This window comes from Nymphaea colorata, chromosome 12, assembly GCF_008831285.2.
Source record: "Nymphaea colorata isolate Beijing-Zhang1983 chromosome 12, ASM883128v2, whole genome shotgun sequence".
Lineage (NCBI taxonomy): Eukaryota > Viridiplantae > Streptophyta > Magnoliopsida > Nymphaeales > Nymphaeaceae > Nymphaea > Nymphaea colorata.
The window spans coordinates 3,489,496-3,503,919 of record NC_045149.1 but is presented as its reverse complement, the minus strand read 5'-3'; the positions used below and the strand labels follow the sequence as shown (position 1 = coordinate 3,503,919).

The 14,424-nt window shown below is 39.7% G+C and overlaps 1 protein-coding gene across 2 annotated transcripts in view; it reads right to left on the bottom strand.

Moving 5' to 3' along the window:
- LOC116265359 (ABC transporter F family member 3) overlaps positions 1-14,424 on the bottom strand; it is a 70,308-nt gene that overhangs the window by 30,952 nt on the left and 24,932 nt on the right. For both annotated transcript variants that reach the window (XM_031645923.2, XM_031645921.2), the window contains 3 exons: positions 12,554-12,616; positions 12,366-12,412; positions 12,155-12,214 (listed from right to left, as the gene is read on the bottom strand). In XM_031645923.2, the coding sequence (XP_031501783.1) occupies positions 12,155-12,214; positions 12,366-12,412; positions 12,554-12,616 (170 nt within the window). The remainder of the gene's footprint in view (positions 1-12,154; positions 12,215-12,365; positions 12,413-12,553; positions 12,617-14,424) is intronic.

Here is a 14,424-nt window from a genome sequence, read left to right as displayed (position 1 = left end):
GAGGTAGGTGAGGAACTATAATAAGGTTGAGACTCAAAGAATGTGACATCCGCATTGAAATCTCCTAAGGTATATGTTGGAGAGACGAAACAATTATGGAATGAACTTGCCTTATTTGAACCCAAATGGTTTGATCCAAGAGACTCAGTGCTAAGAGAAAAACAAATTCAAAAGAAGAAATTTTATAAATTTGTTTTTGTTCTTTGATCGAAATCTGATGGGGTCAAAACCTCCTTACTTCATAGACAAGAAGTGTCATCCATGAATGAGACCATAGAAAAGCTTCAAATGAAATAGAATAAACTTAACTTTTCTAGAAAAAAGAATGTTGCTACCTCAAGATTCGGTGTTCACATGAAAACCTATAAGCTTCCTCATTTCAATCGAAATTATGAAGATAATAACAATAAGATCATATTTTTTCATTGCCGAGAAGAATGACATATTAAACCTTGATGCCCTAAATTGAAAAAATTTGGCAAAAAGACAAGTGTGGCTGGGGTAATGCACGAAGCAAGTAAAGAAAGCAATCACTTTGTCCTAGACAAGCTTGTAAGTGCTCTCCAAACAAAGTTCATTGATGCTCTTCAACCGCTTTTCAAAGGACGCGCTTCTTCAATTTCTGGAGCAACAGTGGCATCTACATCATCAAGTACTCTCGAATACTTGATTTCGAAGCCTCGTTTTATATGACCTCTTGTAGTTCACTACTTACCGAATGCACTAAGGAAGAGTCATGCCCTTTTGTTAAAACCGCCCATGGAACTTTTCTTGAAATCAAATGTATTGGAAATTTTGATCAAAATTTTAATTCAAAAGTTTTCAAAATACCAAAAGTTACACATATTCCCAAACTTAACTTGAATCTTCCGTCGGTTTCTCAAATAACAACACTATCTCCTCACAAAATAAATTTTCTATATAAGACCATCTTTCCAAGTAGACTATTAGGAAAATTTCTAAGAAACAATGATCTCTACTATGTTGATTATTTAGACATCTCCAACCCTACTTGCAACATTTTCAAGAAAAATGACATTGAAATTTAGCATCAAGGACTTAGACGATCAAATTTAGGAAAAATGTCTCGTATCCCATTTTTGGAGGAAAAATGTAATGAAACAATTTCTTGTGATGATTGTATCAAAGCCAAAATAAAGGTGTTACTTTATGGAAATAGATACTTTATTGCAAACACACCCATTCAATTAGTGCATTCAAATGTATGGGGACCCGCTCCTATTATGTCTAAAGGTGGTTTGTTGTATTTTGTTATTTTTGTAGATGATTATTCTCGATATGATTGGGTTTATTTTCTTAAACACAAATCGGAAGTCTTTATGAATTAGCAAATGAACCCAAGCATGAAGATGACTATTCTTTGTTATGGATAAAAGATTATAATGATGATGACGGTATTTTGCATTCTTCATGTGATGATACATTGAATGAGATTGATAATATTTCTTTTGATAGTAGACCTCCAAGAAAAGTTATAGTTTATAGGAGAAGGCCTCAAGAAAACGCCCAAGAATCTCAACCTATTCTTAAGAGATCTCAAAGAGGTAGTAATCCACCTCAAAAGTTTGTCTTCTACAAGTCTTTTTCCCCAAAACGTAGGGTTTGTTTATTAGCTATTCACTTCTTTGATGAACCTTCATCCTATTTTGAAGCCAAGTCTCACCCACATTGGATTAAGACTATGAACAATGAGCTTAAAGTCCTTGAAAACAATAAAACTTGAGACATTATTTCTATTCCCATAAAAAAAAGACAATAGGATGTAGAAGGATATATAAAGTTAAGACTAGAAGTGATGGATCACTTGAAATATATAAAGCTCAATTACTTGCTAGGGGGTATGCTCAAGAATATGATAGACTGTGAGGAGACCTTTGCTCCTGTTGCTAGAATGACATTTATCAGAACCCTAATGGCAGTTACTACCATCAAGTAATGGTCCATACATCAAATGGATGCCAAGAATGCCTTTTTTGAATGGCCACTTAAATGAGGTGTACATGGACTCACCCCTTGATTTACTTGATGGTAAAGTTCTCCATTTTAGAAAGGCATTATATGGCTTGAAACAAACGTTAAAAGCTTGGTTTGACAGGTTTAGCAATGTTTTGTTTAAACAAGGTTTTAAATCATGTTATTTTGATACTGCTATGTTTGTTAGAAATACTGTTATAGGTATAATTGTGTTGTTTTTATATGTAGATGATATGATTATTACGGATAACGATGCCAAAGGAATTATGCAGGTAAAGGATTTTTTAAAGAACAAATTTGAAATGACTCATTTGCGTAATATAATATATTTCCTTGGTATTAAAGTAGCTTATAGTGAAAAGGATACTTAGTCTCACAAATGAAGTTTGCCTGTAATATGATAAGCAGATCTAGAATCACTAATGACAAGGTGATTGACACTCATGCAGCTTTAAGAGTAAAGATGAAGATCGATGATTGAGAAATTCAGAAAACCCAACACCCTTTCATCAATTGGTTAGAGCTCACATATCTATCCATTACAAGGTCAGACATATCTCATGTTGTGCATGTCATAAGTCAATTTCAACAAAGACCTACTTCTGCACACATATGAGCTGCATTGAAGATTGTTCGCTATGTCAAACACACTATAACTAAGGGGGCGTGACCTACACATGACACCCCAGTTTCTGCTATTGTGATGTCAGGCGGACGTGGCCATAGTTCCTTTATTGGATCTAGGGGACGTGGTACAGGTCGTGGTGCAGGACGTGGCAGATTTCAGTGCTCCTATTGTGGTAAATTAGGACACTTAGAGGATCGATGTTGGGATAAACATCCCCACCTACGTTTTGTTGGTCCTCAAGGACGTGGTGGAGGAAGGACGAATGCAGAAAAAGAGTCTTCTTCTTCTACTGTGACTTCTCCACAGGTTACTGCTTCTATGGTTGAGTCTCCTACTCCTATATCTCCATTATATTCTCTCAACTTAAGCAAGGAAGAATATGATCAGGTTCTTGCTCAGAGATCTACCCCTGCTTCATCCAGCACAGCTACCATAGACTCGGCGTTCTCTGTTGGTGCCCCCACGCAGGACCCAGGTATGATATGGATGATTGACTCAGGAGGATCCAGGCATTGTTGTAATCAGCCACAAATATTTTTATCGTTCACCAAGTTCACTACACCACAACATGTCAAGTTGGCTGATGGCAAGTTGTCCCCTATTCTGGGCAGTGGTGATATCTATCTCACGTCTTTTGGCACCATTACACGTGTTATATGCTCCACGATTTCCTGTTAATCTATTATCTGTTAAGCAATTGGCTAGAGATCTACAGTGTAGTCATTTTTTATCCCGGTTCATGTTCTTTTCAGGACTTACAAACTGGGAAGATGATTGGTGGCGGCCATGAACGGGAAGGGCTCTATTTCCTCTCTGTTCCTGTCGATGTTGCTGCATCCTCCTTCACATCGAAGCCTTCTCCTTTGCAGTGGCATCTCAAGCTGAGTCATCCTTCTGTCCAAGCTTCGTCGTATTTTTCTAGATATTCCTGCATCAGATTCATTCTTATGTGATGCATGCCAGTTAGGCAAGCATACACGTAGTAGTTTCCCTTCAAGTCAGAGTCCATCGAGTCAACGTCCCTTTGATCTTCTGCATGTTGATGTTTGGGGTCCAAATCGTGTTCTCTTTCGTTCACGTTTCTGGTATTACCTTGTTCTGGTTGATGATTTTACTAGAGTCAGTTGAGTATTTTTGTTACGGGACAGGTCTGAAGTCATCTGTATTATTCAGAAATTTGTCAATGAAATAAAAACTCAGTTTGGTGTTATTGTCAAAAATATTCGCACTGATAATGCTCTTGAATTTAAATCCTCAGCTCTACTTCAATTCTATGCCAATCATGGGATTCGCCCACAATATATATGTCCCCACACATCCCAACAAAATGATGTTGTTGAACGCAAACATCGACAACTTCTAAACGTGGCCCGCACTCTCATGTTGCGTGCTCATATGCCTGCATATTTTTGGGGTGATGCTATTCTCACTGCCTGCTACCTCATCAACCGATTACCCTCGTCTGCCATCCAAGAACGCATTCCCATTCAAATACTATATCCAGATTGTTAGAATATGTTGTTATGGGAACCGGGTCCATATCTGGACCCGGTTCTATGGGGCGCGGGTACCGAGACAGGGGTGGTTATGAATCAAAGGAAATACACTCTTGACTTACTAAAGGAGACAGGTAAACTTGGTTGTAGGCCCTATCTTACTCCGATGGAATCGGGGACTAAGATAAGTATCAAGACAGGCACTATTCTGGATGAGGAAGGAAAAGGGCGATATCAGAGGCTAGTAGGTAAGCTTATCTATCTTACTCTAACTCGCCCCGATATCACGTATGCGGTAAATGTGCTAAGTCAATTTATGCATGCTCCCACGGATTGTCACTGGAAGAGTGCAGAAAGAGTGTTGGGATATCTAAAGAATGACCCAGGAAAAGGACTGCTGTATACTCGACAAGACAAACTTACTATTGAGGGCTACTCAGATGCAGATTGGGCAGGTTGCACTGACACAAGGAGGTCCACTACAGGGTATTGTATCTTTCTTGGAGGTAACCTAGTTGTTTGGAGAAGTAAGAGGCAAGAAGTTTGTTCGAGGTCTAGTGCTGAGGCTGAGTACAGGGCTGTTGCAATGGGAGTTACAGAGATGCTGTGGCTGAAGATCCTTTTGACTGATATTGGTGTGGAACTGGAAGATAAAATGAAGATGTACTGTGACAACAAGTCTGCGATTAATCTTGCCAATAATCCAGTTCTACATGACAGGACCAAACATGTGGAGATTGACCGTCACTTTATCCGGGAACGCATTGACTCAAAGGAACTGATTCTGCCATATATGAAGTCTGAAGATCAAGTTGCAGACGTCCTAACTAAAGGGCTTTGTACTTCTTCATTCGAAAAGAATGTTAGCAAGCTTGGCATGTTTGACATGTATGCCAAGCTTGAGGGGGAGTGTTAGAATATGTTGTTATGGGAACCGGGTCCATATCTGGACCCGGTTCTATGGGGTGCGGGTACCGAGGCGGGCTCGGTACCCTAGGCGGCTTCTCCTCTCTCCCTCTATATATTGTCACTTATGTGTAAGTGTTGAATTAAATGAATATAATTTTCTCTCTCCTAGGGTTGCGGTTTGCCCCTAGGTCAGAGCCTCCCCGTGGTTTTTCACCTCTTTCTGAGGTTTTCCACGTATATTGTGTGTTCTTTCTCTGCCCCCTTCTTGTGGTTCGTGTTTCTACACAGATCGACCATTATTTCATATCCCTCCCAAAGTGTTTGGATGCACTTGTTTTGTACACATCTTGGGCCCAAACAAAAACAAACTTGTTGCCCAAGCTGTTAAATGTGTGTTCATTGGATATCCTGCCAATCAAAAAGGCTACCGATGTTTTGATCCTCAGAACATGAAAGAGATTATCAGTGCGGATGTTACATTCTTTAAGTCGCGTCCTTACTTCACATCACATACCACTTTGAATGAACTCCCCGTATCTGTCCCTCTTCCTATTCCCCCAGTCTCTCTTGAGTCTATCCCTTCCTCTCAACCACGGTCCTGTGATCGTTTTCATAAACCTCCAATAGTTTATACTCGGCGTCAAGATCCCTCTCCCACCCGTCCACCAGAATCTTCTCATGAGGTAAGTTCTAATGATAAGACTGACTCGGGAAGAAATGATGATTATTCTGCAGATGATCTACCCATTGCTATTCGCAAGGGCCAGCGACAGTGCACAAGACATCCTATCTCTAACTCGGTTTCTATGGACCATTTGAGTACGAGTTTAGTACAGTTTGACCGAGCTATGGATAGTCATACTATTCCGACCTCTCACCACCAAGCCTTTCTAGATTCACGATGGAAGCAAGCCATGCAGGAGGAAATGGATGCTCTTCTTTCTCGAGAAACTTGGGACTTAGTGGACCCACCGATGACTTGTGACGTTGTCGGCTCTAAATGGGTTTTCACAATCAAATATCATTCTGATGGGTCTGTAGAGCGCTTCAAAGCTCGTTTTGTTGCTAAAGGTTATACACAGACTTATGGTGTGGACTTCTTCGAGACGTTTTCGCCTGTGGCACGGTTAGGTACTATTCGCCTTGTTATATCTCTCGCAGTTCAGCAGGATTGGCTCCTTTTTTAGCTTGATGTGAAAAATGCATTTATGTATGGTGATCTCTCTGAAACAGTCTATATGCAACAACCCCCAGGTTTTGAACGACAGGGGGAGTGTTCCAAGGTATGCAAACTCAAAAAGGCTATCTATGGGCTTAAACAAAGCCCTCGTGCATGGTTTCATAAGCTCAGTGAGGTTGTTTCTAAGTGTGGATTTCAAAGGTCCCAGTGTGATCACTCGTTGTTTATCAAAAAAGGGACTTTTGGTATAGTGATATTGATTGTATATGTTGATGATATTGTCCTCACTGGAGAAAGTATTCACGAGTTAGCTCAGGCAAAGGAGTTTCTACAGAAACACTTTGTCACAAAAGATCTTGGTCAACTTCGTTATTTTCTTGGCATTGAAGTGGCTTGCAGTAATAAAGGACTTGTGATGTTTCAGAGGAAATATGTTCTTGATCTTTTGCAGGAAACAGGATTATTGGGAGCCAAACCGGCTACACTTCCTATGAATCCTCGAATTCATATTCATGATGATGACTCAGAAACTTTTGACTCCCGTTCTTACAGATCGTTGATAGGGAAACTTTTATACTTGACTATCAATCGACCTAATATCAGTTTTGCTGTGAACAAGTTAAGTCAATTCATGGAAAAACCTCAGAAAATTCATTGGGAGGCTGCTCTAATGGTGGTAAAATACTTGAAATCAGCCCCGGGAAAGGGGTTATGGTTCAAAAAGGGATCATGTGTGGACATAGAAGCATATAGTGACGCTGATTATGCAGGGTCAGTAGATGACAGGAAATCGACTACGGGTTTCTGTCTTTGTTGGTGGGAATCTTATTTCTTGGAGAAGCAAGAAACAGAATGTGGTTGCTAGATCTAGTGCTGAGTCTGAATATAGAGCTATGGCCCAAACTGCGGCTGAAATGTCTTGGGTCAAATCTGTGCTTCTAGAATTGGGGATTTCTGTGACACTCCCAATGAAGATGTACTGTGACAATAGAGCAGTGACCTACATTGAAAATAATCCTGTTTTCCATGAGAGGACTAAGCACATTGAAGTAGATTGTCATTATGTTCGGGACTTGGTACAAGAAGGAGTTATTGACACCATTCATGTCTCTTTTGAAGATCAAGCTGTTGATATGTTCACTAAGGCTCTTCCCATTGGCGATTTCTTGAGAGGATGTAACAAGCTGAGCATGATTGATATTTATGCTCCAGCTTGAGGGGGAGTGTTAAATACTTATAGCAGTCGGGTGGTTTTCTGAATTATTAGAAAGTTGGAATAGGTTCACTTAATTATTGTCTTATGTTTAGTGGACTATTTTTGTAAAATTGGTAACACACCCTAGTCTCATATTAATAGGAGATTAGGGTTACGTGCTGGAATAAGAAAAACGTTCCTCTCTCACTTTCTCCCTCTGTCTCTCTCGCCCCTTCTTCTTCCAATAATCAACACTCCTCAACAAATTTGAATATGATTTCCTATATTGATGTTGATTGGGGGGGAGATCCAAATAATAAGCATTCCACCATCGGTTTTTGTATTTTTCCAGGTGACTTTCTTATCTCTTGGAGGTACAAAAAGCAAAATAAAGTCTTTCTATCTTCACCCAAAGCAGAGTATCGTGCTATGACTACCACCATCATGGAGATTATATGGTTAAGAAGTTTACTGAAACAGGTGAATTTCATTGACATTAAAATTGACTTGAGTGAAGCCACTAAGCTTTGTTGCAACAACAAAAGCGCCATCTACATTGCTAGAAATCAAACTTTTCATGAAAGGCCAAAACATATTGAAATGGATTGTCACTATGTGAGAAAAGAATAACTTAAGCAAACAATTGACATATCTTTCATTCCTTCAAAATATCAACTTGGAGATTTCTTCACTAAGGCACTTGCTTCAGCATGATTTCAGTTTCTTCATGGCAAACTTTCAGTGATCACACCGTAAGTTTGAGGGAGGGTGTTAGAATTGAATGATTAGCACCAATATAAGTTTGCATATATGTTTTTATATGTAATGTCATACATCTTAAACTCCTATTAGTTTGATGTATGATTTGTATATACAAATATATGAATATATGCATAGGTCTTTATGTATTTATTGTCTTTTTATTTTTCTTGTATTTTTTTGCATATCTTTTTATATTTATTTTTATATATTTTTATATTTCTTTTTTGAATATAGCTCCTTTTCTCCTTCTTCCTTTATTTATTCTATAAATAAGAGCCTTGGGTCCCTTGCTTTGTATTGGCTTTAAGTCCTGATTTTGGATGTTATATGAGATTCAATTTTCACCTCTAGTTTGAGGTTTCTCCTTGTGTGAGAGCTTGAAGTTGTTGGTATTCTCAAGAAGTGTGATTCTCAAAGAGCTTCTATCAGCAAGATCAGCCCTGATTTTCATGGTTTAGGTACTGCTCCTTCTATTTCCCTCTCGTCCTCTTATAGTTGATGTTTGTTTCGTTTCTACCGGCCTCTTCATTCTCTCATTCCACTGTGCAGGTCGCAGACGATGAGCTAGCAGGTCCTTTTCTCTATAGTGCTCTTCTTGCACATCAAGAACACAATTTTCGAAAATTTCTTCCTAATTTAGAGATTTCTCTTTTTTGTTTTTTTCATTCTCGATCTTTTCTTCCTTCACGGCAACCTCTGAGTTTGGGTCTCCCCTTTTATGCTTCATTATTGGACTGTAGTTCAATGTTTGTAAAAGATGATAAGGCGAGGTGAGGCATTGAGCCTCTCATGAGGCAATGCAAGGCGATGCGTTAATTGAAGCGTAAGCTTCACGGACAAATTTGTGAATTATATAATATTTGTAAAAGTAATAACAAAACTGAAAAAAATGACTACAATACTAAGCATAGATAAAGAACAATACATAACATATATATATATAAGTGTTCTAAAACACTACTCTTTTGGAAGAATAATGGGAGCTAACTCTTAGCATGTCTTGCAATCCCTATATAAATTTTTTGATCGAGAATAATATGAGAGTTAGCTCTAAGGATGTCTTGCAATCCTTATGTTCTTTACGCAAACACACTGGAGGTGATAATATGGACACAAATAAAATATATCAGATACATATTTAATTCCCACAAAAGATGCTGAGTGAAGATCTTCCAATGATGATCAATCTTCATTTAACTGTCAAAAGAACAAAACGTGCCCTCAAATAGGGCTCCCTATGCATGTTGGATCTTTGGATCCAAACCCTAAATCTTGATCCATCCAAAGATCTAAACTAGATAGAGTAGCTCCTGCGTCAGAAAGCCATTTGTTGAAACTTTAGTATGATATATTAAGATTAACAAGCTGTCAGCTAGGGTTGAAATTTGAAAGCAATTGCGTTATCAATTGGGGAATTTTTGGATCTCAGATTGTCAGGCTTGAGCTGCTTGGAGGAACAAACAAGCGTGCAATTTTCCATGATCGTTCTTGCCAGATCTCAGATCCGACACTTTGAAACAGATTTTCCAAACAAAATGCAGATGCCATTTGATCATCTTGTGGAAGAAGCCTAATGTCAACCACCATGATTGTTTTTTAAGCAGCGTTTACCCAGCTTAAGCAGATGCTTGATCTGTAATCAAAGGTGTACAGTCATGGCCAGTGCCAAGCCTGGCCAGAGAGAGAGAAAGGACAGCCAGCCATGGCCAGAGGGAGAGAGAGATACCTGCAATGGAAGATTTCGGTGGAAGGTATGATTCCAGCGATGGCTCCACAGGTGATTAGGGATTGGGAGAAAGGGATTAGGGATTGATGGAAAGGGGATTAGGGCTCTCTGCGTATTCACTGTAAATAGTGTATTCACCGTAAATAGTGAATACACAGACACCATCAGACAGGGCTTCCCCTCCCCCGACCAGTTTTACTTCTTTTTTCAAGTTCTTAATAACAAACTTAAGGAGTACGCCTCAGACATGGAGTGTACGAGGAGGCGTATGCAACACATGAGGCGCACGCTTCAGGGATGCATGTGCCTCACAACCATGCCTCAAGGCATTTTTTGGTGTGTGAGATGTACGAGATTACAGTTGGTCTTTGGGGATCTTTTCATTTCATGGAGAACAGAATGAATTGAGACTCGAGGAGCTGGTGATAGGGTGCTTCCATTAGTTTTGGGGGTAGAAGGAGAAGATGTAGAGGCCAACGACTCGTTTTCTTGAGCGTTCAACCTCCATGAGGACAGGGGAGAAGAGACGGTTGCAAATCAGAGGCGATGCCAATGAGTGGAGGCCGGAGGAGCAGCGGCAGAAAATTCCCCCTCTCGCTAGGTCTGCCATAACCTCCTCCTTTTTTACTTTCCTTGAATCATTTTTCATTTTCCTATTATTCATTTTTTTTTTCAATTTTCAAATGCCTCATTGTTTTCTTTGGTGCTTTCCCTCTCTCGCTCTATCTCGTGATTTTCGATGTTTCGCACTCTGAGAATCCAAATTGTGGGTCTTTGTAGCTTTTGCTTTTGGTTCATCCTGAGATATACAGTTGACAGGACTGCAAGTGAATCTCTGGTTGAAGTTGTTTTGTAGTCAAGGAAGTATAGTCTTGTTTGGTGTTCGTTAGATCATATGGAACCTATGTCACACGGGTGCTCCTCTTGAGGAGGAGTACCCGCACGGTACCGGTAGGACACCAGTACCGGTACGGGTACGGTGGTGGGTACGCCAGGGGTGCAGCGTTGACCGCACCTGGTACGGTCAACATACCCAGGCTTATTTTCGACCATTTTCAAACTCGGTCAAAGTTGACCGAGTTTAAAGTTGTTCGTTTTAAATGTTATCGTTTTTTTCATTTTAACATTTTAAACAATTGTAACGTTAATTTTTTCGAAACCCTTTTTCTCTTTTTCGAAACCCTTTCGTTTCCTTGCTTCTTCTCTCACCAACGAAGGCAACGGCGACCGGCGGTTGTAGGCGACGAACGGCGACAGAAGGTGACGGCAGCAGCGACCGGCGACGGCGACGGTATTTGTGCATTTTTTCATTTTTTTCTCACTTTCTGTCAAACTTCTGAGCCTTCCATCGTCTCCGGTGCCCGCAGACGGCGCTTTTCACCGGCTGAGCCTTTTATCGTCTTATTTTTTGTGAATCCTCTTTTATGTTCGTCGCCTGCAGTCGGTTCCTCCTTGTTGTTCGTTTTTTTTTCTGTTCCCTCTTTTGTTTGTAATGTAGAAATCTCTGTCTTTCTTTTGTTTGTGCTTACGCTTCTGTTGTCGGCACATTTATTGATCTCTCATCTCTCCGACCATCACTCACCAATTACCACCCACAATCTCAGTCGGTGAAAAGCGGCTCTGCCCACTCCGTCGCCGCCCACCATCTGTTGCCACACACTTTCGACGCACATCCCCTCTTGCACACTGCCTCTAGGCTCTAGTCTGAACATTAATGCCTCTTGCTGTAATTGTGTGTAATGGCTATTAATCTTTTGTTTGTGCTTATGCTTCTATTGTCAGCACATTTTTTTTTTCTGTTCCCTCTTTTATTTTAAACAGAGTAAATAGTCCGTGAATGAATATACAAATCACTATTAATCTACCCACCATCACTGCGCACATCCCCTCTTGCATATCTGTTTGCGCACATCCCCTCTTGCTTGGTGTCTCTATCTTTTATTCTTTTGATTAGGGCTTTCAATTTGTCCCTTTAATTGGCAGAATTGGGGGTCTTGATTGCTGTCTCCGTTGTATTCTTTTGATTAGGACTTTCGATCGTTGCTTAATCAGCACTTTGAGAGTCTATTAACTTCTCACTTCTCATATATCTTCTACTTATGCTTTTGTCCTTCTATGTCCATTATCAAGATTCTTATGCATGCTATTATGTTATTTGGTTATATGCACTTCCTACAGAAGTGTCACAAGCATAACAAGAACAGAAATTCTCAAGTGATAAAGCATACCTGAAAAATGCACCCATGATCAAAAAGATACATACCTGAAACTTATAATAGGAGCACCTGGACGGTCATCTGGAGTGGGGAACTCAAACTTATAACTGCAAGGATCAATATTCTAAGTGCAAATCATTTAGTAGAAACCACAATTAAATTAAGTTTCAAGCATGAAAAACTATGCGGACAAAAAACGCCCAGACAGTTCAGGTGAGGAAAGACTAAGGAAAGAGATCAAGCAAACTTTGGACATACTCGGGATCATTGACCACTGCATCTACATGACCAAGCCGCTCAAGTGCCTACATAATTGTGAATGCACTTCAAAAGGCTAACACAGTTTCATTTTTAAGTCTATAAACCAAACAAAACAACTCATGATCATCAAAAATAGCTCCAAGGTACAATGCAGTAGTAAACTAAATTAGCTTAAGTTATTGTACCTTGATTCTAGATTGAACAAGTGATGCCCTTTTTGCATTGTAACGGAACTTGTCAATAAAGGCCTGTCAAACAAAATGAGAATACAAAGAAAGTTTCAGCAACAGCACATATCCAGTGATGGCCAAAAGAAGAACATCAATTGAATCGCTAAACGTAAAATGCTAATATACACAAATAAACCACAAAATCAAATAAGTGATGAACATATGGTATGCAGCTAACACTGTTAGTGAGCAGCAAACCATAAAGGATTCATCCTACCTCTTTTGCATGTCATTGACCTTCATGTGACTAAATGGCCATACACCCTACGCAAGTAATTATTTTTGCACACATTTCAGAACAATTTACATAACACACTTAAAAAATGTTGAATTATAAAACCTAAAGAAATTGGATTTAGGAACTTTAGAACACAGCATGGCTTGTATAGCTCAATATCGACCATTTATACGGAGTTTCTTTTGGTTATGTGGTCATATGCATAGTTGTCAAACTCATGAATATAACTCAGATCAGTTGACCTCTAGATCATAGGTGTGAACAAGTTGACTCCTTGACTCATCTGGGTCAGGTCATATATCATTATAATGTAATTTTACTACAAATTGCTGATGTTGAATCAGTGTTACTGGAGCTGCAACTCCTGCCCTTCACCCATAAGAACACTTTAAGGCATCTGGGTGAAGCGACGTTGACCAAAGGCATGTGCCTCACTCTGGTGCAGCATTCGCCTCACATCAATTCATGAGGCATGCGTAATGTGCATGCCTCAAGTAACGTTACCGTCTGCCAGATTGTTTCTGCCTGCTGTCGACCGCCACTGCAGCCAGTTTGCCTCAACCATTGGTGTCATGTTTTATGCTCTTTGTCGAGTTTGGTTCACTTCTATTCCTTCTGTGGTTGTTCTACATCCGACACTAGAAGTAACTCAGTTTGCTTTTGTGAAACGGTTGAAATTTTTCACTATCAGCAACCTTCATCTTCTCCAGAGCTTTGCATTAGGTTGGTTCCATTTGGACTCCTATTTCAAATAATCATATTCACTAGAACCCTTCCCAAACACCATCATCGGCACTGGTGCTGCCTCCTACATTCCCAGTGGAAACCACAAGACTTGGACTCGACCTTTCACCTTCCACCTGTCGCAGTGGCCTTTTCTCAGCAAGACATCGGCACTATTTCGCTACCTCACTCCCTCGAGCCTCAAAAATGTGGCTTCTCTCATTTATCGTTCCATTATGGCATCCGCAGTCTCAGTGCTACTTCTTCTAACCGTTGCTTTTCTCAGACTTGGTTTAAGGCCCATCACTCCTCTCACCACAGACATCTCCCTCTCAAGCCTGGCCACATTCATCCAATGTGTCTTTGCTTGTGTCTATGTTGTCAAGGCACTCAGGCAGAAAAGGTGACTTTTTTTTATTTTCTTAGTTATGTTAACTATTACATAATAAAATTATGCACTTGCTAACTGAACTGTAAGCTTCTATTCCAGAGGTGCCTATCACCAGTAACAAACACGCCTAGGCAAAAAGGTAAAACATGAAATACTATTCTGTTTTGTTCTAATTGAATGATTACACTTCGTAAGTAAAGCCAAAAAGTAAAACATGAAAAACTGTTCTGTTCTTGTTTACACGACAGACTAACGGTACATTTCCAACATGTTTACATACAGGAAAACTGTTCTGTTCTGTTCTAGCCGATGCCTTAGTTTGATACACAAAAGAAGACGGTCATTCTTGTCTGCATACTGGACACAATACTTGCATTTCTTATAGACTATTTGAGTTATAGACCTTATAGACTATTTCATTTGAATCGTTTCAAACAAAAGTCGTAGCAAATCGGTAATTATAATATACATTAC